The 26,677-nt window shown below is 41.2% G+C and overlaps 1 protein-coding gene across 4 annotated transcripts in view; it reads left to right on the top strand.

Annotated features, from left to right (window-relative positions):
- Positions 1–26,677, top strand: part of MLST8 (MTOR associated protein, LST8 homolog) — a 597,189-nt gene that overhangs the window by 372,093 nt on the left and 198,419 nt on the right. For all 4 annotated transcript variants that reach the window (XM_044089213.1, XM_044089214.1, XM_044089215.1 and 1 more), the window contains 2 exons: positions 3,046–3,121; positions 19,541–19,693. In XM_044089213.1, the coding sequence (XP_043945148.1) occupies positions 3,046–3,121; positions 19,541–19,693 (229 nt within the window). The remainder of the gene's footprint in view (positions 1–3,045; positions 3,122–19,540; positions 19,694–26,677) is intronic.

The following is a 26,677-nucleotide window of genomic DNA, read 5'->3' on the forward strand; positions in this document are numbered from 1 at the left end:
CTCGGGGGCACACATGGACGGCAGATGCATTCAGGGCCACTGGAGCCCAAGTTAAATTCATCTGCACATCAACCAAAAAGAGATGCTAGCTGTGCAGCTCGCTCTAACAGCTTTCAGATCCCTAATCTCACCAGGATACCTGCTTATAAAAACGGACAACACCACAGTTATGTGGTACATCAACAAGCGGGGGGAACCCACTCTGCAGGTTAGCCATGGCCCTGTGGAACACGGCCTTGGACATGCAAGTCCATTTGCAAGCTCAATTCCTGCCAGGCAAACAAAACTCACTGGCAGACGACTTAAGCAGAAATCTCCTAGACCCACACGAGTGCCAATTGGAGCCCAGCACCTTCAACCATCTGATTCAGAAATGGGGGACCCCAGAGGTGGATCTCTCTGCCTACCTCTGCAATCACCAACTCAGCAAATTCTGCACCAGGACTCCTCACAGCAGGGCCTAGAAAGTGGATGCCCTATCCTTCCAGTGGGTAAATCTCTCAGTCTATGCCCTTTCCCCTCTATCCGTTCTCTCAAGAGTATTGCTCAAGATAAGACCGGACAGACCAAGGGCAATTCTGATTGCCCCGGACTGGCCAAGCCTGCATTGGTGTACTGCAACTGCAAACGCTAAATCTTGCAGCCTGGCTTATTCCTTGAATTCTTCCCCAGTAACCAGCTTTGAGCAAGCAGGTACTGGATGTCATTCTTGAAGCCGGAAGACCCAGTACAAGGAAATCCTATGGTGATAAGTGGAAAAGGTACTGCTCCTGGATTCAATCTAAAGGAGAGGACACAACTCTGCTCTCCCTGCCTCTAATCCTAGATTACTTAGCAGATCTACTCCACACAGGCCCGTCATTCTCCTCCATTAAGATCCATGCCTCTGCCCTTTCAGCTCATTACAACACTGAGCCACCTCTCTTCTCTCACCCTCTTATTAAACAGTTCCTGAGAGGGGCAAACAACCTAAGGCAGCCAAGGAGAGCACCCACCCCTGCTTCGGACCTTAACTTTGTACTGGAAAAGCTCATGCCCCCCTTTGAGCCCTGCAGCATCAGCAGAGTTAAAATTCCTCTCTTGGAAAACAGCCTTGCTTCTGGCCATCACTTCAGTTAGAAGAGTGTCTGAGCTACAAGCACTGATGGCTGTGGAACCCTTCATTATTTTCCATGGTGACAGGGTTTCCCTCAGGACTAACCCTTCCTTTATGCCTAAAGTGGTGTCCAGTGTGGCTCTCAACCGATATATCCATTTGCCAACTTTCTTCCCTAATCCTCAGAATAAAGGAGAAATGATCCTGCACTCATTGGATGTGCACAGACAGCTCAGATTCTACCTTGATAGGACTAAGCTCTTCAGGAAGTCTGACCAGTTTCTAGTCAGCTTTGCACCAGGGGCAGAGGGCAAGGCCATTTCAAAACAATTTCCAAATGGATAGCACACTGCATCCATTTCTGCTACAAGCACCATGGGAAACCAACCCCTCAGGGGGTCAGAACACATTCCACTAGGGCAACTTCTACCTCAACAGCATTCCTCAGGGGAGTCCCTACCAGGGACATCCTGGAAGCTGCTACCTGGAGTTCTGTACACACCTTCACCAAGCATTACCACCTGCCTATCTTTTCCAAATCCAGGGCGGGTTTTGAAACGGCAGTCCTGCAAGGCATAGTAGCCAGCCCCAACTCTTCTTGACTGCCTCCACCCTTCTTCAGCTTTGGGAGTCAACCAAAGTGTGATAACTGCAACAGTGAAACACGAAGAACATAGTACAGTTGTGTACACTTACCATAAATGTAGATGTTCGAGTGTATTCACTGTTGCAGTCCTGGTTTCCCTCCCTCCAGCCCCCTTAGCTCTCTCTCTGTCTCTCTATCTCTATTACTCATCCCTTTCAGGGGTATTGGTATTTGCTTTTTATTGGTGGTGTTTTCCCCATCATAACTTAGCTCCCTATTTGGGGGGCTTCTGGCATTCGGGGCAAGAAAAACTGATGTAATGGCGTCGGCTGCCTGTTTTTATACCCCTGATGACCTGAAGTCAGTCCTGGAGCGACAGCAACCGATGCAGAAATACTAAGCCTCTGGTATTCGGGCCGACTGAGGGCTACCTGCAGGCAGATAACCCAAGTGAGATGACTGCAACAGTGAATACACTCGAACATGTACATTTATGGTAAGTGTACACAACTGTACTTTATGTATAATTAAGAAGTGAATTTTTAATATTCTAAGCCACAGCACATTTTTAAAATCATGGGGACAGTGTTAAGTGATGCTATTGTTTGTTGGATGATATAAAATTTGTTGAACTGAGATGCATGTTAGATTCTGAAGAAGATGAAAGTGCTCGCTGTTGTTTTAAAAAAGTTTGGTGAAACCTACTTTGGTGTGTCTCATTTGAGTTGCCAAAAAGAGCCACTGTATTGTGTATGGGGGAAGAGTTTGTGAGCTTGAGAGTTTTGTGTGTGTTAGCAGCTGTGTTTTTACAATAACAAGGTGCAGTCTGTATTCAGTTCTAGGAATGATTACATTGATGGTTATTGAACGTCTGGCTTCTGGAGTGAGAAGATTGGATATTGCATGGGCTGCCTTATGATGTCCCAGTACTTTGCTAACTTAGTTGTCTTAGTCATATCATGATTAGAATATTTTATTTTGTTAAAGTGTATTAACCAAAGTATAATGTATGAAATTAGTAAATAACATAAAATTATTAATGCAAAACCAAAAACAAACTAAAATAAAGTTTGAGGAATCCCTCTTTTATGGTTTCCTGTTCTGGAGATAGAAACCTTGTAGAGCTGGTTTAATGCATTGTGTGTGCAGCCAGTTGTATCCCCTGAGCTGTATCTCTTTACTGCTTATGGAGAAAGAAATCTAAGCAGGTAGTCTGCTCACAAAGTAAGCTTTGTATTCTATTCAGCATTGTAAAAGCGCGCACACTTAAGTGACCTACAATTTTGTTCTATATTTCACTTGATTGTGCTTTCTAAGTAGTTACACAGAGTGAGTTTATAATGTTTTCTTTTTTCCCCATCAGATCTCGCAATCTGCAGTGCCAGAGAATTTTCCAGGTTAATGCTCCTATTAACTGTGTATGCTTGCATCCAAATCAGGTATGCTTCTGCTGATTTTCTGAAATAGTAAACGCACTGGCAGCCTAGTAGTACCAGAAGAATTTTCTGATTCATTTTCTGGAATTACTTGGTTCTCTTATTAAAATATTCTGTAATTATGATTGTTGCAGTCAGATTTGTTATTTTCAGGTTAACATGGAGCTAGAGGATATAGTTTTGACACTTCGAATAGGACTGGAAGTTGAGTTACTGGAAAGCATATATTTTATTGATCTACTCAAGGACCTGTAGAGAATGGCAGATGTTTTCCTTTTCATTGACATTTGGCTTTCTAATTACTGAAATCCCCTCAACACATTTGAAATTTGAGTATGAATTTGTTATTTTACATCTTTGGAGTTTAAGGGAAGATGGCTGTATTACACATTAAAGTGATTTGTCCTACATTTACCTTTGCTTCATAGTAAAATGTATGTACACTGTCACTGCTTAATGGTGGATGTCCCTTACATTAACTTTTAAGTAGGTAGTATAGTAAATCAGTGATGCTGTTGCATTTTATATTTCCAAATATTGTATATGTTACTTATTTTATCATTTTAGAACATGCCTTCTTTTTGCCATCTAACTGGTTAAAACATGTTAAACTTTCTTGCTTTTCTTTTATTTATATATTTAAGAATAACTGCAGCCACTCTTTGAACAAATTAGTCTAACTCTGTGGTAGTCATTGGGCAGTTTGTCGTAACATTTGAGTTTTCTCGCCATGAAAAGCATTCGGGTTGTTGGCATATTTCTTGGGAACAGGAAGGGAAGGAGCAATGAGTATGATGTTGTACAGCTTCAGCAGTGATAGCTGTGTGACTTCTGTATTCTGAAGTAATTACTTATTAAGAAGTTATTTACAGCTACATTGAACTGTGCCTTTGAAACTGCAGTACTTGAAATTTGTAAGACTCTGCTGATTTTAATTTTTTATTTCTAATTTAAAACTGGAATATATGTTTTAAGGTATATATTTTAGGTTTCTTATTTCAGTTTTTGCTTATTTAACTGTTGAGTCATTTGCATATATGTTCACGTTAGTTGCTTGAATCCTGTGTACTTTACACTCGAACCATAATAGCAACACATAGACACACATACACGCTTGTGTGTGTGTGTGTGTGTGTGTGTGTGTGTGTGTGTGTGTGTGTGTGTGTGTGTGTGTGTGTGTGTGTCATGCTGTGTATTTATAGAGCCAACACAGAACTCTTCAGCATAGTGAGAGAAAGCCCTGACAACCATAGCTCTCAACCAGTCAGGGACAAATCTTAACACAGTCAGGGACAATCAGGGACACTTATAAAATATTAGTTCTATTAACTTGAGACATTAACATTATTGGAGAATATGAATTAATATACATTTCCTGAAGTAAAATAAATGTTTAGTTTTTAACTATTGTCATTATTTATTAAGTATAACTCGCCACCTTTTGTCCAAAGGGTACCACTGTTAAGAGGGGTTAAGAGGGACTGAGCTGAAATTTAACTCAAAATCAGGGACAGTTGAGAGGTCTGCTGACAACAACCCAGACAACCAGAGTTCAAATACTGGCGTGTGTGTCCAGCCTTGTGAGAGGGAGTGTGGTAATACCTAACTGATCATGATAATGCAAGTTGAAACTTGTACGGCGTCAGAAGCAGCCAGGACTGGGAATATGGACTTGATGGTGCCAAGCTGGTATAAGTATCCTTTAGCAGAATATTTGTGAGAGCATACATACACATGGGAAGACGCAGCCTGCCTTTGTAGTGATAGCAGTGCTTACATCATTCATTTGGTAGAGGAGTTGGGGCTTAAACAAGCATACATTCAACTGCTTGCATTAATGAGTACTTCCTTGTTGGCCAGCAGACAAGTCAGGGAATTGGCGGCAGTTGGGGTAGCTGCAAGTCACTTGCTATGTCTTGAGACTGGGAAGTTTATTGAAGGAAATGAACCTCTCCTGTAGGCCCTCACATTACTGGTATGGATGGCCTGTGGCAGTGAACTAGTGAGCAGGCCAGTAGGCAGAAGGCTTCAAGAAAGACTGATGGTGTATGGGTAGTTGGAACAGAACAACCTTCATACTTACCTGGATGACTACTCCCTTTGGTTGGTTGTCACTCAAGTCATTGGTCATGTTTTCACTGATATGGAATAAATAGTACAGTTCATAAGAGAAAGGTTAATGGAAAGCTGTTGGGAAGGCAAAAGGCATATGAAAAAAAAAAACAATGTAATTGAATATGTAAATATGCTATAAACAAACCATAAATATAGAATTATCTAAATTTGAACAAGTGTTTGTACAAATGTAGACTAAGCAAATCTCTCTCAGTCCTAGTATATGAGCAGTTTCATATTGGGTATGATGGAAGTATCTGGAGGTATGCAATTAGATGGAACATTTTGCCTAATGTGAACCTGTCTGGTAAACTCTTTCTGGGCTTCTTTGCTGGTAATGTATTGTCATTAACAACAACCTTGTTCAAACACAAGGATTCTCATATATCTATTGGGTACCAAAGCAACTTTGGGTGAAGGTTACTAATTGACTTTGCAGATGTGTCTTCAGATCTGAACCTGTATGTACTGGACACTTGTGCTATGCAAGGTGCTGAGCTATTATCTAAGCATCATTTGGTGGTGGCTTGAATCAGATGGCCACAGCAGTGGCCTGACAGACCTAGGAAACCCAAATATGCAGCCATTGCTGCTTCTCAAGAAGATCTGTTGAGGAGGTTAGACATGGAGTCTAAATGGACTCTGTTCAAGACTCGAATAGTTGACTCAGTAGCATAAAACGGTGTCCAAAAAAACATTAGCGCTTGCTAGGATGGTAATCCTTGGACACCTAGTGGATACCAGCATTGTGGGAAGACATCAGGTTAAAGAAAGATGTCCTTCCATTTCAATGTCACAGTATTCATAACATGAGGGATCCCCCGCCAAGGGCGGCCCAACATCCAGCTGGTATACCAAAGCCTTTAGGTTGCTAATGATATGCCATGCATCACATATATGCTCCCTGAGCAACATGTAGGGCATAAATGTGACTTCCGGACGTGTCATCCTCAGAGCTTCTTTGCCGCCAGTCCGAAAGCCATCTTTGATCGTCCGTCTGATCATTCGAGTTGTTGCTGGTTTACCTAGCCATTCAGATAAGTGCCCCATTGGGAGTTTTTTTTGCTTCTTCTTTTATGCTTTTACATTTGTGTTGTGGGGTTTCTTGTCATCCAGAAAGAGTAAATGCCAGTATGGGACACAGATTGCCCATAAAGATAGTCACAAACCGTGCTTGTTTTGTTTAGGTGTTTCTCACGACCATACATCCTGCACTATTTGTCAGGCTTTTATTCCAAAGACCTTATGTAGTTGCCTTTCATGCCTTGCTATCTATCTTGAAAACCAGCGTCTAAAGCTTTTAGCGAAATACACTATGGAAAGTACTTCCTGGCCTGAGGGTCACCGTCTTCAAAGAAGGCCAAAAAAAAGTCAGGTCAGATTCTTCAGTTGTGCCTCCTTCACCTGGCGTCTCTCTTGAAGCTGGTGGAAGCCTTGAGGATTGTCCTATTCCTGGGTTGGATTCAGAGGCAGGCAATGGATCCGGCTTCTCGCACATCCTCGGAGACCTTGCAGGCATCCATTTTAGTCATGGCTGATGATCACTGAAGGGCCTAGGGGGTTTCCTCAGATACTGGTAAGAGAGGAAGTCCCGACTATGATTATTGAATGTAGGCCAGCGTCAGAGCCTTTTGCATTTCATAAGGCAGACATCCCTTTAAAAAATAAGCAAAAGACAAAACATATTTCTTCTGCTGCTAAAGACCCTCAAAGTGAATGGCAGAATTTTACACAGGGTTTGCTCAATGCTCTTATGGCCTTGAAGCCTGCTCAGGGGTTCTCTTTTCCAGCTGCTCTTTGGTCATCCTCCCCCTCAAGAGATCTAGGGATCAGGATTCCTCTAAGGAAGAGGATTCTGATGAGGAATCCCTTGCCTCTTCTACCCATATTCCTTCTCCTTTGGATTATGGCTCCTAGGAAGAGGAGTCTGTTTAGTCTTGAATCTCCTTTTGAGGAGATTTCCTTTGGGGATACCATTGCCAGGATGATGGAATTCTTTAAATGGCTTTGTTCTGAAGTGCAGTTTTGATGAGAGCTCCTTCAGGTGGAGTCTTAGACCCTCTGCTGTTCCTCCTGTTTTGGCTACTTTATTGGATGCCTTTTCTTCTGCATCTTGGGCCCCAAGCGCTCAGCCACCTGCTCCTAAAAAAACGGATTGGTTTTATAAAGTGACTGATAACTGCAAATTCCTTTGTAAGTGTCCATCTGCTGACCCTTTGATGGTTTCTGTGGCATCTGACAAGCCTTCTAAATTACTGCCTTCTACTAAGTGTCTTTCTTCTGATAAGGACAGCAGGATCATGGAAAGGTTGGGTAAAAAGGTTTATGCTTCAGCCACTCTAGCATTTCGGGCTGTTAATTTTCAAACTCATATGACCAAATGTGTTTTGTCTCTCCTTTCTCAGGCTTGCCAGGTTATTTATGACCCTCCTGATTCTGAAGAAGCGTGTATAGTACACGCGAAAGCGCTCATCTTTTTTACTTTTGTGTATGTCAACGGAATAAAGCAACGTTTGTTTTACAACTGATGAATTCGTGATTTGTCTGCAACTAAGTTCTCGTGGTGTATCCTACAGTTCACTTATTATTACGTATACCCTCCTGATTCTGAGGGAAAGACTTCTGCCTTGTTTCTGTTATGGGCTTCTTCCCAGGTAGCTCGCCATTCCATTAAGTGTAGATGTTCATCGTATTTCACTGTTGCAGTCCTTACAAAATGGGTTATCCGTCTCCTGGTAGCCCACAGTCAGCCAGAATACCAACGTCCTTGGTATATGACGTCGGCTGCCTTCTGCTTAAGCCTGACGTCCGGTACAAAAGAAGGCAACCGATGCCCTTTCCTCAGTCTTTCTTGCCACGGAGCCCAAAGCAGAAGCATTTTGCACGAGTGCCGGTAGGCTGACTACCTTCTTTTTGTATTCAGACTGCATAGTTGAAGACCTCCTCAGATAAGTACCATGTTGGGGACCCTCTTTTCTTGCTTTAACAAATGTCAGAGAAAGTTAATAACTGTCTTGCCTGTGGAAAACAGATTCCGCACTGTGATTTTCACTCTTATTGTATTACTTGTTTGGGCCTTGAGCACGACGTCCCTAATTGTGTTCTCCGTGCTTCTTTCAACCCATGTACCATACGCCGTAGAGCTAGGATCTTGTTCAAGCATTTCGGAGTTTGGTCTAAGCTCGTCGGTATGGCATTTTCTGGTCTCCCGACTTCAGATGTTCCTAAGAAGTGCAAGGATAAGGACCGCGACATGGTTAGGGTCAAATTAGCTGACAACGTCCCTGTTAAGTTGGTTGTCGGCCCAGCGGTAGTCAGTAAGGTGCTTTCTTTGCCCCTGCAGTCCGCAGATGTTCAGCAGCAGGTGTCTGCGGAGACCTTTTCTGAGTCCTTCATACTGCAGGCTTCCACTTCGTCTTCTGACCCTCTGCCAATCGCCGCCTCTGGATCCGGAGCCGCTAAGCAGGCGCCGGCTTCTGAGGCCTCTTTTCTCCTCCTGGAGACCAGATCCAGACCGGCTGCCTTGATTCAATCTTCTGCGGTGGCTAAGCCTCCTGAGTCCCTCCGGCTTTCTAGCAGGCCATCCAGCTGAAAATCTACTTCTAAGCAGGCGCCGGCCTCCCCTCAAATGCCTCGGGCTCAGATGGTTAAAATGGCCACTGATCTCTTGGCCCTTATCAAGGGCTCTCAGCCACCTGCTCCTAAAAGGATTAGGGAATTGTTCCCAGAAGCTTTCTCTGCCTTAGACTCTGAGATTTCCAGTAGCTCTGCTGATGAAGAGGGAAACTCTCCACTTTATTCTGGTTTTGAGGATTCGGATGCGGAAGACTCCATCCCTTCTGCCTCCCCTCCAGAAGATTTTTCTTTTGGAGATACTCTGAATAATCTTAGGGAGCATTTCAAATGGGAAAGTCAGGACTACCCTCAGTCTAAGAAACAGATTAGGGAATTCTTGGATTTGCCACAGAATAAGTCTTTGGCTATCCCTGTGGTTTTGGAAGTTGTTGATGTTTTCATGGAGAAATCTTTGACTCCTAATTCTGTTCCTCCTGCTCCCAGAAAGCCCGACAGGTATTACAGAGTTCCTGATTCTCATCCGTTCCCTTTCAAGAATCCTACTGCTGATCCAGAGATTATTTCTCAGGGCCCTAAGGGTGTTAAAGCCACGGTTGCTAAAAATCCTGTTCCTTCTGACAGGGAATCTAGGACCTTGGATAGATGGGATAAAAAGGTTTATACTTCTTCCACCCTGGCTATTAGGTCTGTTAATTGTCTTTTTCATATGCTTAAGTATCAGCAGCATACTTTGGAAGGCATTAAGGCTAAAAGTGCTGATGTTCCTTCTCTGATGGAGAGTAAGGACATGCAAGATTTATTGAATTCTGCCACTTTTGTCACTAAACAATTCTCTACCTTGTGGTTTTGACACTTTGGAGGCTTCTTGCAGGGCAGCAGCCACTGGTTCTGTCATTAGAAGACATGCTTGGCTCAGGGAGCAGCCCCTTTCTGAACCTGTCAAATCTAAATTACTGGATGTGCCTTTGCACAATGACAATCTTTTTGGTAGTAAAGCAGAAGAGGTGTTGAAAAAGTTGGAGGATAAGGCCAAATCTATGCAAACTGTTGAGGATTTTCTACAAGTTCAGCCCCCTCATTTTAGTAGACATTACCCTTCTAAGAATTGGACTTTTCCTGACCTTAGTAAACAGACTCGCACCAGGTCTAGGGGTTACAGGTCTTCTAGGAGACAGAATTCCACCCCTCAAAAGGCTAAGCACTGGCAAGGCTTCCTCTTCAAAATCGGAGAGTTCTAAGCAAACTTCCCAAAGTAAGCATACCCAATTACTCTGGACTTCCCCTGCCTGCCTCTGCGGGCCCAGGGTTTCCTTTGGGGGGAAGGTTAGTCATTTTTGCAGATGTCTGGTTCACCATCATAGACGACAAATGGGTGCTGAAAATAGTATCCCACGGCTACAAGTTCTCCTTGCACACCTTCCCTGTCCACCAAGGATACCCAGATATCCCCCCAAATCAAAGGGCACAAGCAGAAAACACAAGTTTCTTCTTTACTAAACCTGGGAGCAATAGAGCCAATTCCTAGGCCAGGGTTTCTACCCAAGACTTTTCCTGGTCCCCAAAAAAGGGGGCACTTGGCACCCTATTCTGGATTTGTCAATTCTAAACACTTTTCTGGTAATTCCCAAATTCAAAATGCTCACTCTTCAGCAGTTGCTGCCAATGCTGGCAAAGGATTCCTGGCTGGTGAAGAAGCTTTTCTGCACATCCCAATAAGGGAAAGCTGCAGGCAGTTCCTTTGCTTCAGGGTGGGGAACAGGAACTTCATATTCTCTGCACTGCCCTTTGGCTTATCTACTGCTCCCAGAGTTTTTACCAAATGCCTGGCTCCAGTCATTGCTTTTTGCAGACTTGAAACATTAAAATTTACCTTTACTTGGATGATTGTCTTATTCAGGCAAACTCTCCAGAGCAAATTCTGAAGGATTTGGACTTTGTAAAGAACCTTCTCACCTCTTTGTGCTTACACCATCAATGAAAAGAAGTAAAAATTGGTACCCTCCGGGGAGATTGTATTCCTGGGAGCGAGCATGAACACAGCCAGATGGTATTCCTCCCTCAAGAGAAACAAATGGATCTTTCGAATTACTTCAGAAATTTGGCAAGCATGACCCAGCTCTCTGCAAGGCAATTCTTGCAAACCCTGGGATTCATGGCTTCATGTATTCTGATGATTCCATATGCCAAGACTGCATATGAGGAAAATACAATGGTACCTCAAAAACCTTTGGTGTCAAGACACTCAGGATTTAGACTTGATACTTCCTCTGATTCCCTTCCTGCAAATGGAGTTCCTTTGGTGGGCGACGGTCTGTGCACAGAACAAAGGCCTGCCTTTCTGTCCACCTCCTGCCAGCCAAACTCTCACCACAGATGTCTCGGACTATGCTTGGGGAGTACATCTAGAGGGCAGATGCATTCAGGGGACTTGGAACCTTCAACAGGTTCATTTGCACATAAATCTGGAGGAATTGATGGCAGTCCAGCAGGCCTTACTGCCTTTCAGACATCTTCTATCTCCTGGTACTTCTCTGGTCAGGAGAGACAATACCACAATCATGTGGTACATCAACATGCAGGGAGAGACACACTCTGACCCCCTGTGCAGACAAAGCATGATACTGTGGTCCATAGCAGCTTCCATGGGCATTCACCTATAGCACAGTTTCTTCCAAGAAGGCTCAATACCTTGGCAGACCAGTTGAGCAGGCAGGTCCTGGATCCTCACGAGTGTCAACTAAACAAGACCATCTTCTATCGCATCATTCAGCGTTGGGGCACTCCCCAGGTGGATCTCTTCTCATCTCCAACAAACCACCACCTTCCAACCTTTTGCACCAGGGATCATCATAACAAAGCTTGGAAAGTGGATGCTCTGTCCTTCCCCTGGACACCACTCTTGATATATGCATTCCCTCCTCTGCCTCTTCTTCCCAGAGTGCTGTTAAAGATAAGGGATGAGAAACCATGGGTCTTCATCATAGCTCCAGACTGGCCCAGACAACATTGGTATCCACTACTTCGCAGTTGCTCCCAGTCTTGACCTTGGTTTTGCATTGAGCATGCTGCTTTAACTGAACTGTTCTTGGAATGTGCTAGAAGAATACGGATTTTACCTTGAAGCCTTGCAGGGGCTGCTGTTGCCATGTGCATAGGCCTGCTTTTGCCTGTCACATGTTGCATACTGTCTACATGAGTTCTGGAGCCTACTGAAACCATGCTCTTATCACTAGAAAGCATTTTTGTGTGTCTTTGTGTAATTCACGAATCTGACAAATCTTAACAGTTTTACTTAGCATTAAATCACTGTCAGAGAATCTCACAGCAGCATTATTAGTACCACACACGAGTCTGTCCTTTATTAACTCATCCTTAAAATCACCAAACCTATGCATTTTAGCTTTGTTTCTCAGGTCAGTAATATAAGCTGTGAGAGTTTCCCCTTGCTTTTGATCTCTCCTGTAAAACAAATGCCTCTCTAGTGTAACATTATTCTGAGGGTTACACATCTCTCTGAATTAGCGCTTTAAACACTCTGGGTCTTCCCTTGATTCAGCCTGCACAACAACACGGCTAGTTTCTTCTTCACCTTCATACAGTGCTGGTGCATAGACAAATGAACACTCCCTTTCAATGGCTTCTGACCCTGCTAGGTTCAACAAAATGTATGCCCTGGTACATGCATCTTTGAGAATAAGCGGCTTGTATAAATATATCGTATTCATGTTCAAATATTCTCCAATTCTCTGTAATCTGATCAAACGCTAGTGGTTGTGGCTTGCAAAATCAGTCTTCATATTGACATATCTCACTGAAATCTCTTGTAAATACACACGAACATACACACTTGTACATACACATATACACATGTGCTTGAAATTTTTCCAGTACTTGTAACAACACAGTGAGCCTTTGTATAACTGAATTTCACAAAATAAGTTTCCTGGGCACTACAACACTTCGAAATCTCTTAACTGTAAAAGCTACTTTCCTTGAAATTATTTTACTATATGAGCCATTTAGCTTGTAAAGCCAGTAATGCTAAAGTCATTTATCATTATCTTACTGTATGAGCCTTTGTCTTGTAATTGCTTTAATGCCAATGCCATTTATCAACATTTTACTGCCAGAGTCATTTATCAGCATTTTAAGAAGCATTTCGAACAATTGCACAGTGCGAATAAACTAAGCAATAGAAGCTGAGGGCAAGAAACATTTTGAAGTAACTGCACTTTGCAAATACACTATCTCGAAGCAATGGCACTTTATGAATGAACTGTGTCAAAGCAATTGTACCTTGCAAATAAGCTATCTTGGCACTCTGAGAATAAACTGTTTCAACCTATGAACCTATGAATAAACTTTCGAAATAATGGCACTTTGCGAATTTATTGTCTTGAAGTAATTGCAGTTTGCGAATGCATTGAGCGCAGAAGAAGCTCAGAGTGAGAAACGCCTCAAAATAACTGCACTTTGTGAATAAACAGCACACTGGAACTTCCCCGAAATGGCTACACTGTGCCAAACAACTCTGTATAGTGCAAGAGACGCACTGTAATGGTGGCACTCTGAACAGACGCACCCAGGCACAAGAATCTCTTTGAAATGGCTTCACTTGACTGCACTTCATGAAATAGTTGCACTTTGCACACAACAAACTCTTTGGAATAAATGCACAGTAGTAAGCACACACTGTAAGCACTTTTACACACTTTGAGATGCTTTGAACTACTCTAGTTATGCTATTCAATGCTTCAGTTGATGCAAAGTAGTAATTTGTGCAAAACACAGTAATTTTCCCAAAACACATGCAGTCACCTTTGCTTTATTTATACTTAATGTGCCCTTTTCTGCCCTTTTGCTATATTCATTTAATCTCTTTTCATGCCTATTATAATTGTGCTCATTTTAACTCTAAACATGCTCGTCTAAGTTTAAACATGCTCGTTTTGCAATTCTGGGGCAATTCTGAGCACTTTGTGTAGTTTTCTATTGCCTTCTTTATCAAATAACTCTGTTTCAAATATTTTGTCTGATTAATGAGCTCTTTTCTACTTCTCGTTTGCTTAATAAATGTTTCTGTGCTGTTCATTTGCTTAACAATATGTTTTGTGCCCTTGTAATGCTCCATTTAACCTCTTTCAATACATAAATCATTCATGTGTGTGTTCTGTTTTACCTTTGACTTGTTTCTGATCCTCTTTTGCACTCGGTTCTTTTAGTTTGCCTTCCCCATTACCTCTGCACCTTGTGGCTCTGAAGAGTAGTCTTTGCCATCCCGGTTCTGACACCATGTCACTCGCCAGGTCAGGATAAAACAAGCGAGCATCATGGGTTCTTGTTCAAACAGTTTTATTGTATGCAAACACATCATAAATGAGGTTAAGTAACTTTAACTTATAAACTGTTTAGCTATCATGCACATGGATGTTAACATTCTGGCCGCACCTTCAAAATGGCACTGAAGCTAACATATGCTTGGTATTTATATGTACACACAGATCGTGGAAATACTTCTTAAAGGTACAACACACCTGTTATTCTGCAGTAATGTACTATTGTTGCAAGGACTTTGGAACAGTTACTGTAGGACCTTTCATAATGATACCATTGTCAGACAAAGTCTCATCTCTATATGGAAAATAAGGTTGCACTTCCTGAGGTAAACTGGATTGCTTTGACGGTCATCCTTGATTAATAAAGTGGATCTGTGGCTGTATGATCTCTCAACTCATCAAGACATGAAGAAAAATGTCTTACTTTCATGACTTCAAAATCAAGATTCTCATTCTCATACTGTACAGTGGTGTTTCTGGGCAATCTGTATAATGTATCAGCAAGATAAAGAAGTTTGCCTTTCTTGTAGACAAGAGTAAAATTATATGTTTGCAATCTCAGCATCATGAGTTGCAATCTGGCTGGAGCTGAATGCATAGGCTTTCTCAAGATAGTGACTAGAGGTTGGTGGTCTGTTTCGATCTGGATAGGTCTACCATAAACATAATCATGGAACTTTGAACGTGCAAACACAATTGCCAAAAGATTGATCTGGGCATACTGCATTTCAGTTTGGGTAAGAGTTCTCGATGCATAGGCAACAGGTTGACCCTCTTGTAGAATGACCGCACCAAGACCAAAATTTAAAGCATCACATGAGAGAGTAACTGGCTTGTGAACATCATAGTAACTGAGAGTTGGTGAACTAGCAATTCTATGTTTCAGGACATCAAATGCTTTTTGGTGTTGCTCTAACCAAGACCAGGATACATCTTTACATGACAGCTCTCTGAGCAGTGCTGAAAGTTGGCTGAAGTCTGGAATGAACTTGCATAGATAATTAACCATGCCAAGAAAATGTTGCGGGGCTTAACATTGTCTGGAGCTGGCATTTAGAGAATGGCTGTTTGCTTTGAAGGGTTTGGTCGTAGGCCTGAACTGGTAAGTAAATGACCAACATAAGTAACCTCTTGTAGCCTGAATTTACATTTATGTGGATTGATCTTAAGATTCACTTGATGTTCTCTTTCCAGAACTTTTCTGAGGTTTCTGTCTTGCTCAGTTTCACCATTACCTCCTACTAGTGTGTCATCTACTATAATAGCACAAGGATACCCAGAAAATAGTTGCTCCATTGCACGTTGGAAGACTTCACTCGCAGAATGCATCTCAAATGGCATTCTCAAAATCTGTACCTGCCAAGTGGAGTACTGAACATAGTTAGCAATGAGGATTTCCTGTCAAGCTGAATTTGCCAATATGAAATCTTTGCATCTAAGACAGAAAAAACAGTGGCATTTGGCATCAGAGCTGCAACTTCTTTGACTGTGCGCATTGGATGATGAGGTATTTTTAGTGCTTTGTTCAGATCTCATGGATCAATACATATTCTGATGTCATCTGAGCTTTTCTTATGAGCTACCTCCATGGAAGAGACCCATTCAGTTACATCAACTGGACAAATCACACCTTGTCACACCATTTTATCTAACTCTGCTTTGACTCTGTCCTGCATGGGTATTAGAACTTTTCGAGCTGGCCTAATAACTGGACTGACATCTGGGTCTAACCTTATGGAGTACAGAACTAGAAGCTTCCATAGTTATTCTTTGAAAGGATCAGCATAGGTTGAAAAATATACTGGCTGAAATTAGAGTAGTGGTCTTTCAAGCTGACTTGATGGACTTCCTTATTAAATTAAATCAGTCCCATTTTCAAACTGTCAGAGTTGTAATAATGACTGGACGTACCTCTTGATCACATACCATAACAAGTCATAACATCTCCCAACAGAAAAACATGAAAACACTACTGAGCCTTCAGTCTGAATTTCTTGTCCACTATAAGCAACAAGCTTCACACACTTTGCCAAATCAAGCCTTTCACCATGACACACACTAACTGGCAAATGTTGCTGCTGACATAACATTGCACTTGGAACCTGTGTCATGTTTGAGCTCTGTGGGTTTTCCAATTATTCAGACAGTACTAAATACTTCGTTCTTTGCCCATAAATCTACTGCATTAACTGTTTCATGAAGTACTGACACACCATCAACATAAAAGTAGGGTTGCAGCTCTCCAGTTGATCGACTCTTTTCTTGAAATGTTCCCTTTTAATAAAAGAATGTGAGCCTTTAGATTTACAAAACCTTTTGAAATTATTTCATTTATTGCATTTGTTTTATTGCTGACCAAAAGCTAAACATTTTTCCCTTTTAGATTCATGATTTCCACCACAGTTACGACAGCTGGCAATGAAACTAGGTAAGCGCTTGCCCTCACCCTTATGTCTGTTTGCTGACTCACTCTTGTGCTTCACTGAGACTGTGAACTCTAGAACTTGCTGGAAAGCTCTAGGGTTTACCAGTGGGTGCTGCAGGGGCTACAGTTGCTGCTATGTGCATATGCCTGTTTCTTTTAACCACATGCTGCATACTATCAACATGAGCTTTGCCACTGTACCTTCTAGAGCTATTCTCATTTGTAAACATATTTGTATGTTTTTCTGTGAGCTCGTATCTCTGACAAATCTCACTGGCCTTATTCAAAGTTAAATCATTGTCACGAAGCAAAATCTTTCTCACAGCATTATCTTAATACCACACACATCTGTCTTTTATGTTTTAGCCTTATTTCTCAAGTCAGTTATATATGCTGCAAAGATTTCGCCTAGCTGTTGATCCCTTGTGTAAAATAAGTGCCTTTACTTTGTAGCATTTGTGTGGGGGTTACATTTTAAGCACTCTGGGTCCTCCCTTGACTCAGCCGGTACAACAGTATGACTGTTTTCACCCCTCTTCTGCATGGACAGCAGGTGCATGCACAAATGAACATTCCCTTTCTGTAGCTTCTGACCCAGCTAAATTAAGCAGAATAAATTACTTTGTACAGTCATCTTTATCAGAAAATGCAGCCTGTATGAAAATGTCATACTCTTGCTCAAACACTCGCCAGTTCTCTGCAGTATTATTGTCAAACACAAGTGCACTGGGTTTTCAAAATCCTTCTGCCATGCCCACAAAGTATGTACACACACAGTGAAAATATAGCCCTTGTAATTATATATGAACAAACTGTTCTGTGAGCCTGTAACAACATTCAAATGCACAATATACTCTTCGATATACATTACTTTGCAAAATACGCTCTGTAGTGGCTATATTTTGTGAAATAACTGTACTGTAACACTACACAAATATGCAAACACTTTATACACTTCTGATAACTCAGATGTCTTTAATACAAAAAATATGTGCTTAGCGAAAATGAGGTTGTTTCCTCTTTTATTCGTTTTATGCAATTCAGACTTTATTTCAAACATTTTCCATTGGAATTTGAATATTTTTATCAATATTGGAATATCTGTTTATTCGAATATCGTTTAGAGCATTCTGTATGCCTCCTGTCATATTTTGTGAATAAAAAATAGTTAGAGCAAGTTTTAGCATCTGAAATTCATTTCTGACCTGTTTTGCAACTTATACATGCAGTAGGGATGATCCACTCCTCTGTAATCCTCCAATACCAACCGGGTACTTCTTGGACATAAGTTGGAGAAAGTGGAACTCTTTCTGGCAACCAATCATTTTGGCCATGCTTCCTTTATCATCATGTCCCTTTAGATATGCCTCTTCTAACACCATGCCCTTTTAGACATGCCGCTTTTGACAGCATGTCACTCGTCCCTCTCTAACATAGATGACAAGTAGACGGGGTAGTTCGTTTAGATGCTTTAATACATAGAAACACATCAGAATGGATAGCAGCTTTACAAAATGTAAACAAACTGATTAAGAGACAGACCTTGCATATATACACATGCTTGCATGATACATCTCAGCAGCTGACTACAAAATGGCAGTCAGGCTCGCATGTGCTCAGTATTTATACACTTGTGCAAGCTCTTGAATAGCTTCTTAAAGGTACGTACATACACATTGATCTACAGTACCTATCCAGTTTATGTTTAAAGGAAGATTGTTGCACTGCTTGACATGCAGAATTAGTTTATTCTAGAGGTTTGGGGGTGAATGATTTACAAGAATGCTTTCTTTCTTTTAAAGTCAGAAATCAGTTTTTGGGAGTTCTGTTTTACTTTTATTTATTTGTTGGTGAGGGGTTCTGATTCTTCGTGACTGATATTTTTGGATCTAAAATGCTAGCAAATTTTATAACTTGGCAGAGATTTAAAATTTGCTGTGGGTGAATTGTTGACCATTTAATTTGTGCAGAAAATAACTACTGGGTTAGAGTGTCTTTTTTTAATTTGCATAAGTTGAAGTCTTAATAGTTTTAAAAATGATGGGCAGTGCTAAAACAAAATTAATTAAAAATAAATTCATTATTTGGGATCCATAATTCTGTGTTGTTGATATAGTATAAAGATGTTTTTTTTCCCCCAGGACTCCTAAAACAGTAATGGCAGTAACATACATTTTTTAACAGAAATGTCTTCCTTTTTCTGTAGGATGTTTTTCACGTTGTGGAACTGTCAGTATTTTTATTAGTTTAACTTAGGAAATCTATGTTAGGAAGTTTCTTGTTATTGAAATCCTAGAGGAATATGTGAAATAACTAATTTAAGTGTCTTGTGTAGTATAAGACAGGACCAGAAATTGTTGAAGAATGCATCTTAGAAGTTTGAAATGTCTGCTTATAAAGCTCCGCACAGACAATCATACAGGCTATATAATGCTCAAAGTAAAACTAGAAGTCTTCTTTTGTCTTAACTGTCTCCTCACTTCCTTCATATCATTAGATATTTGGACACATAATACCAGTAAACAGGACAAAAGCACCAGCAAGCCGTAACCACCTTAAAACATTTAATGTGTTCCACAGCAAGCAAAGCACAACACAGCACACAATGACCTCAAAGTAAAAAAAAAAAAAAAAACTAAGTCCAGCTGTGGAACACATAAAAGGTTTTAAGGTGGTTACGGCTTGCTGGTGCTTTTTTCCTGTTTATTGGTTTTGTTTTGGGCACCTCATCCTCCTGGACTTTGATATTTGGACACATAACATGTCTAATAGCAGAGAAGATATTTTTTATTACCTTGGAGGCACTGATTATTTTAATTGTATTTTGTAATAAAGATTTGATTTTCATAAACAGTTCTATTTGTTATATTGTATACAAGTTTCATCTGTTGTAGAACTGTCTTTAAGTGAGTTTTTCATGGTAGCATTATACAGGCTGTCTGTCCATTGTTTTGTCTGTTTTTCTTACAGGCTGAGCTGATAGTCGGTGATCAGAGTGGTGCCATCCATATTTGGGATCTAAAAACTGATCAGAATGAACAGCTAATTCCAGAGCAGGAGGTGTCAGTGAACTCTGTCCACATTGACCCAGATGCAAGTTATATGGCAGCAGTCAACAGCTCTGTAAGTAGAAAGAAATGCTTATTTGTTTAGTCTTGGAATGACTAATGGGGAAAGTGTAGCTTACAAGTATTTTATGAAGAAAAATACAATATTCTTAAGGGCAACACAGTGCTGCAGTAGATTAACATTGCTACTTCACAGTGATTAGTACTCCTTTGGTTCTCAGATGAGGTATCATATGACAGAGGTTGCACATCCTGCCTTTGTCACTGTGGGTTTCTGTTTGATGTTTTGATTTTCTTGTGTATCCCAAAGATGTACCAATTGGAATTTTTCTAAAATTGGTATTAGATATCTGTCGTGTGTCTGTCTCTCTCTCCCGTGATTAGTCTGTGCATCATTTAGAATTAGTTCTCTCCCTTAGCCAACTTTGTGGCATAGAGGTTTATGCCCTTACTACAGCGTAGATGATGCAAGTTTGAGTAGTGGCTCAGGTGTCTGTAGGAGATAGCTGGGCGGAGGTGGAACTCAGTGGTCATTACTAGCTTGCCCATCCAAGAGGAAGAGGGAGAAGGAGATGACACAGGCTTGTGAAAAGGTTGACTTCTGTTGGGAACACTAGGGGTTATTCATTGGAGGTCTAGTCAGTTGACCCCAGGATGTCATGATGCTTAGCTCCACTAAAGCTCAGGGGAATCCAACATACAGAAGCCCACTTCCCCTTGTGAGATAGGAATAGTATGCTTAGAGAAACCTTTGAGATGGGAGACAATTACTTCCAACATAGAGAAGATAGGCAACCTCCCAGAACCAGCAAGCTGTCCTCCCCACCACCTGACTTTTGCTAGGGACTGGAAAGGCCGATTTGCATTCATGGGTGAGAATAAATGGGGGCTGCAGGTTTCTTATCCTGCCTGGGAGCACCCAGTTCCTGTGAACCCATAACTTAATGGTTGAATTGGATGTCAGTATGGGAGGGTTAAAAAAATGTATATTGTTTCTGTGCCTTGTGGTTTGGGATACTCTGTTGGTTTCCCAGCATCCCTGACTTAGATTAAGTTAATAATCAGAAAATAAATGAGTTATACACAAAAAAATATTTAACACCCTAACATATATTTTTAAACACTTTGAGAAACAAAACATTGTCAGTATTGATGGTTTGCATGTGAGTCTTATAAATATTGAAAATGGTTCACCTTAAACCATTAAATAAAGGCCCCCAACCCCTCACCTTCCAGTTTTACACATACATACATATATATTTATACTAATAAAAAGACGGCCAAGAACACCCAAAAACTTTAATAAATCATTAAACAGTAAGCGCTTTCATCACCTGTAGTGACTTCTTCAGACTGAATAATGATACAAAGCACTGAACATTTAAAGTGCATTCTAACAAGCTGATAATTAAATAATTAGAAAACAATCAATGCATCATATATTCTTTAAATGATGCTTCAAGCCCTTTCTTTTTAAGTAAGCAGTGAACTCATCTCTATTATTTAAGCCGGGTGGAAAACATGCATTAAGCCTCACTTGTCACATATATTCTTTCCAGCTTAATTCACTCTCTGCATCAAACCTACTGTCATAGTTGTAAATTTCTTCCAGAACAATAAACTTAAACTTAACATTACATTTACTCAAAGCATAATGCTTCGCTAATGCATTCTTCACGTCACCTGTTTCAACAGCATGTTTGTGTTCATACACACGTTTGTATAATTCTCTGACAGTACGTCCTACATAAAAAGAAGGGCATGAGTGACATAAAATTAAATATACAACATACTTGCTCTTACAACTAAAAGACTTGCTGAAATTGTACTTAAAACCATTGATATTAACTTCGCTGACATCCGTCAGTAAGTAATCACATAACTTGCAGTTAAAACACTTGAGCATCCCTAACTTTTTGATATTTAAATTAATAGGTTTCTCCATTTTACTCTGAAATAAATTCTTAAAACTTTTGCCTTTTTTATAAATAAACTGGGGTCTGTCTCCCAATCTGTCTTTAAACTCAGTAGAACTTTGTAATATTTTCCAGTTATTAACAATTAACTTCTTAATATTATAACTATCTACTGAATTATTAATTTGCATACAAACACCAAACTCTCCATTATTCATGGTGGTTTTCTCAAAAATGGCTTTATTATATCTTAAGGAATTAACTACTCTTAAAGCCTTATGAGTAACATCAGAAGGATAACCTCTATATTTACATTTTTCACACATTAAGCTACTCTCCTTATCAAAATCACTATCATGTTTAGTAAGTCTGTTAGCACATAATAACTGACTTTTAACAATATTATCTTTCATCATATATATTTATATACTGATGCCACAGTTGCACCACAGTGGAGAAAAAGGTAAAAACCCCAGAAATGAGATTCACTGGGTTGCACAATACATTTTGCAGTAAAAGGCAACAAAACATTTAATTTTCTGAATAAACTCCTCAATAGCACATTTGTCATCAACTTGCAGGCTTGCCACTACTGAGTGATGGTCATTCTGCCTCACATGTGTTGTATGTGCAGAATTATTTTTGCAAAAGATTTGCATGCAGCAACGTCTTTGGCACACATGCATACATAGCAAGTTTTGTTTGCATCTGATGTCCTGGTTATAAAAATGAGCAGCAGATTTGGAATGGTAATGAAAATGTTTTTGCAGACAATCTTTTGCCGGTGTGTAACATTGATTCACTGACCGTTCTAGATCCATGATGATGAGGAAGTTCAGAGACCAACAAAAGCTCTCTACCCAGCTGGTCAGTTGACAGCCAACATCTGACTTTTTTTTTTTTTTTTTCAGATAGATACTTTATAGACAAAGATAGCCAGTACTTTCATTGGAGAGATGTGTTAGGGACACTTAGTGAGCGGCCGTGTGCAGATGGGCATGGGTTCAGAATTACATCTGCTCTTTCATAGAGTTAACAGCTTGACTGGTAGTGAGAGAAGAGATGCAATAATCACTAGCTCCAGACTGACTTACATATATATGAGCATACCCTTAGGGAGTTGAGTCTTTCTCCTCACACCATGCTGCCACCAGCTAATGTATAATCCAGTATCAGTTCCTGATCTGTCACTACCATGTGCTGATCTAGCAAATGCTTACTCCTCAGCAAACTTGCAGGAATGGTTAGTATAGCTGTAGATGTTCATCATATTGATTACTGCTGCAGTAGCCTTAGTTATATGGGCTATGTCCAGTCTAGGTATAACAGGGGGCAGCTTCCAGGCACTTTGCATGTTTTGAAACTGTCAGTCAGCTCAAAAAAAGTTTGAGCCCAAGCCCTTCAAAGATTTACTGCAGTTGAGGAGTATGCTCCTGTGAGATTTTGAGTGTTGACAGTCAGCTTGTGCTCTTCCTTTGTTGTGAAGATAATTCCCCTTTGCGGAGAAAAAACTTCCATTTAATAATTATGTTTATTTGTACTTTCTTTTTCAGGAAAGTTATTATATAGCTAGTGTTTTAACAGACTGTGTCACTAGATTGTACTGTACTTTTAAACAGAAGTGCTCTTTTTTCCTGGCAGATTTGAAATCTATTTTTTAAGGAGAAATTGTTTTACTTTGTGGCTGGCATAGTGTAGCTTGTCTGGGGAAGAATTGACTTTTTAAAGACTTATTTTTACCTGCAGTTGCTGGTTTTCCCTAGGAAAGAGGTACCATTTTCTGCATCACAGTGGTGCAAGTTATCAGTCCCACAGTTGACTCTCATTCCAGTCACAAAAAAGAAAAAAGGTAAGCGAACCTTTGCCACCACAGCAGGCTAGCAATTTGCCTCAGCCACAGGTGGTTGACTGTGCTGTGGCTGTTTATTGTACCTCAGACCACTCATCTTTTATAGCAATCCCTCTGGTGTAGCACCTACAGCCACTGTGGACTGAGGGTTAGCCATGTTCTTTGCAGCTGCTGGGGGTTCCCTCAGTGGGCAAGGGAGAGACACTATTGTTATTTCTGGGCGAGGAAACTGAGAAGGCTTTCCAGTTTTGTCAGAATGGTGTGTCTATCCCTAGGGAAGTTGCTGCTAAAACTAATAACACTGGTCCCATGTTTGCTGTTTACAAGAAACATAAAACTTAGTGTGTATCTGCTCCTCAATTTTCCAGAGAAAGGGGTATTTTGCTGAGTCTGGGTCAGTGTTTAATTCAGGTTATTGATTTTTCTTGTAAGATAGTTGTGGTAAAAGAAAGATGAAAACTTCCTTTTATGAAGAGATTCAAGATTCTGAATTTGCACAGGAGGATGCAGAGACAGATACAGGATTTTTTCCTCAGATGTCTGATTCTGTCTTTACTTGGAGGAGAGCAGTTTTCTGATTCTTTGTGGGGGGTTTCTTTTTCTGAGACTATTTCTAGAATGTGCCATTGTATTCAGTGGTAGAAACTGAGGTTTCAAAGTCCCTGAGAAACTACTGTGAGCTGTCACAAAAGGAATTTCCAGAACCTGCACCCATTCCCTCCAGTTTTGTTTGTCTTGGAGGATGTGTGTTACTGCCTGCAGTTTTTCTGACAGTCAGCCAGCTTCCCCAAAAAGGCAGATGGGGGGTGTATAAGGTTCCTCAGTCTTAAATTTGTATAAATTCTTCCCAAACTAGACCCTGCAGCTATAGCTTTAGTTAATCCTACTGCTGATAAACATTTAATCAATTCCAATTCTACTGTTTCTGATAAGGATGGACAGATTATTGATAAGTATGAAAAAAGTGTATCCTTCTGCAACTTTGATTTTCAGAGTTGTGAATTGTCAGGCTCATATGTTAAGGTTTGTCTTGACTAATTGTGAAAAGTATTAGAAATTTTTGTCTGCAGCAGCTTCTTGTAAGGAAAAACATTTGCATAAAATAATTAAATTTCTTCTGTTCAAGTCGCTACTTATTGTATACAGAGTGCGTATGACTCTGTTGATACTTCTTCAGTGACTAAGGGCACTGACACTGGTTTGAGGAGGCTTGCTTGGCTGTATTCTCAGAACCTCCCAGATGATAACAGTTAAATTCTCCTTTGGATAGAGATTTAGTTTTTGACCCCTCTACTTCAGTGGTGATCAAAAAATGTAATGAATGGGGTAAGCTGATAGACAGAATTACTTAAGATTTTCAGCCCTCCTTTTTCAAAATTTCCAAGGGATTCTTTTACTCCTCATCCAGTTTGGGTAAGAAACAAAATAAGCAGTCTCAGTAAAATACAGGTAAACCGATGTTTAAGAGGAAATGGCAAGGGGGGGTCCAAGAGAGTTCTGGAAACTCCCAAAACCAAGGACAGTCCAATAAGTCAGAATGACTGTTTAAGACTTTGTTTCCCCCTCCCACCCTGGCACCCTCTCTTGTCTTCCACAGAGTCTGAATCTCCACTTTTCTCTTTGGCAGTGAAGATCATTCAGCAATATTACAGATGACAATGGGAAGAAATTCCTCCTTTCCAAGGCTAATTCCTCATCTGTTAGACTAGATTCCACCCATCCTTCATCACATGCTGCCCCAGGGAGTGATAGAAGCAGTTCACCCTTTTGAGGTGGGAAAGGGGTTTTATTCAAGGATGTTTTTGTGCCAAAGGAAGAAAATGCTTGGAAACCAATTCTGGATCTTTCTTTCCTTAAACATGATGTCCTTCAAGGATGCATCTGCAGTCCTTACATATGGGTTGTCCTGCCTCCGGCAGCCCTTCGGTCGGCCGGATTCCAAAGTCTGGGTCCAGCGTCGGCTGATGTCGCCCTTTTTCCCGACGTCATTGCGCCTGGGGTATAAAAGCATCAGCCGACGCCATGTTCCCCAGTCTTTCTTGCCGCGAGGTGCCCGAAGCAGAAGCAGTTCGCAAGTGCCGGTCGGCCAGCTCCTGTGATTTCAGCTACCGAAGACTTCAAAAAAGCTAAGTACCCCGTTGGGGACTCTTTCTTGCCTCAGCCGATGTCAGATCAAACGGTTAAAGTTAATAATTGTTTATCTTGTGGGAAACAAATACCTCATAAGGATTTCCACTCTTACTGCTTACCCTGCCTAGGCCCAGACCACGACGTCTCGGCCTGTTCAGCCTGTGCTTCCTTCAATAAACGCACTCTTAGGCGTCGGGCAGAGTTTGCAGAGGAATTTTTTGGGGACAATTATTGTTATATCATGCCGTCGGAGCTTCCGACAGCACATTTACCCAAAAAACGAAAGGATAAGGACCAACACACACGGTCCGCGGTTTCGGCCGACTCCACGCCTAGGCCTACCGCGAGTGTCTCGGTCTCTTCTGAAGCCGAATCTCTACCGCTTCAGACCGACAACACCGCACAACCAGTAACTTCGGTACCGGAGGCCATTCCGGAGTCGGTCATAGAATTTCCGTCTGAAACCGGTGCTCAGGAAATATCCAACACCATTTCTGTTGATTAATCTACCCCAGCACGTGGGGCAGCCAGGCCTCCTGTATCCATGTCCATTAAGGCCTTTACACGGGCTAAAGCTGCTAAACAGCCAAATCTCTCCCTCCCAAGTCTATTCCTCAGGGATCCACTACCAGTTCACAAATCTTAACCTTGGCTGAGGACCTTATTTCCTTAATCAGGGGCTCTCAGCCACATCCAGACAGGGGCTCTCAACCCCCTCCAGGCAAACGGCCCAGGGTTGAGCAGACAGATCCCCAGTCTTCTGATGAGGTCTCAGATGACTCTGCCCTTTCGGACTACCAGGAGGAGGCCCTTCCGGCCTACGAGGATTCTGATGCAGAGGAATCTATTCCCTCAGCCTCCCCACCCGAAGAGTTTTTCTTTGGGGAGACCCTTCACTCCATGAGAGAGCATTTCAAATGACAAGGCCAGGAATTCTCTGATTCCGGAAAGAGGTTAAGGACTTTTTTACATTTACCTCAGCATAGACCTTTGGCTATCCCTCCTGTTTTGAATGTTATAGAGGATGTGTACTCTGAGTTTAGTACTTCCCCTGACTCCCTTCCTCCAGCCCCTGTCAAACCTGACAGGTACTACAGGGTCCCGGACTCACATCTATACCTTTACAAGGGCCACTCTGCTGACC

This window comes from Protopterus annectens, chromosome 12.part0 (assembly GCF_019279795.1).
Source record: "Protopterus annectens isolate FY-2018-M chromosome 12.part0, PAN1.0, whole genome shotgun sequence".
NCBI lineage: Eukaryota > Metazoa > Chordata > Ceratodontiformes > Protopteridae > Protopterus > Protopterus annectens.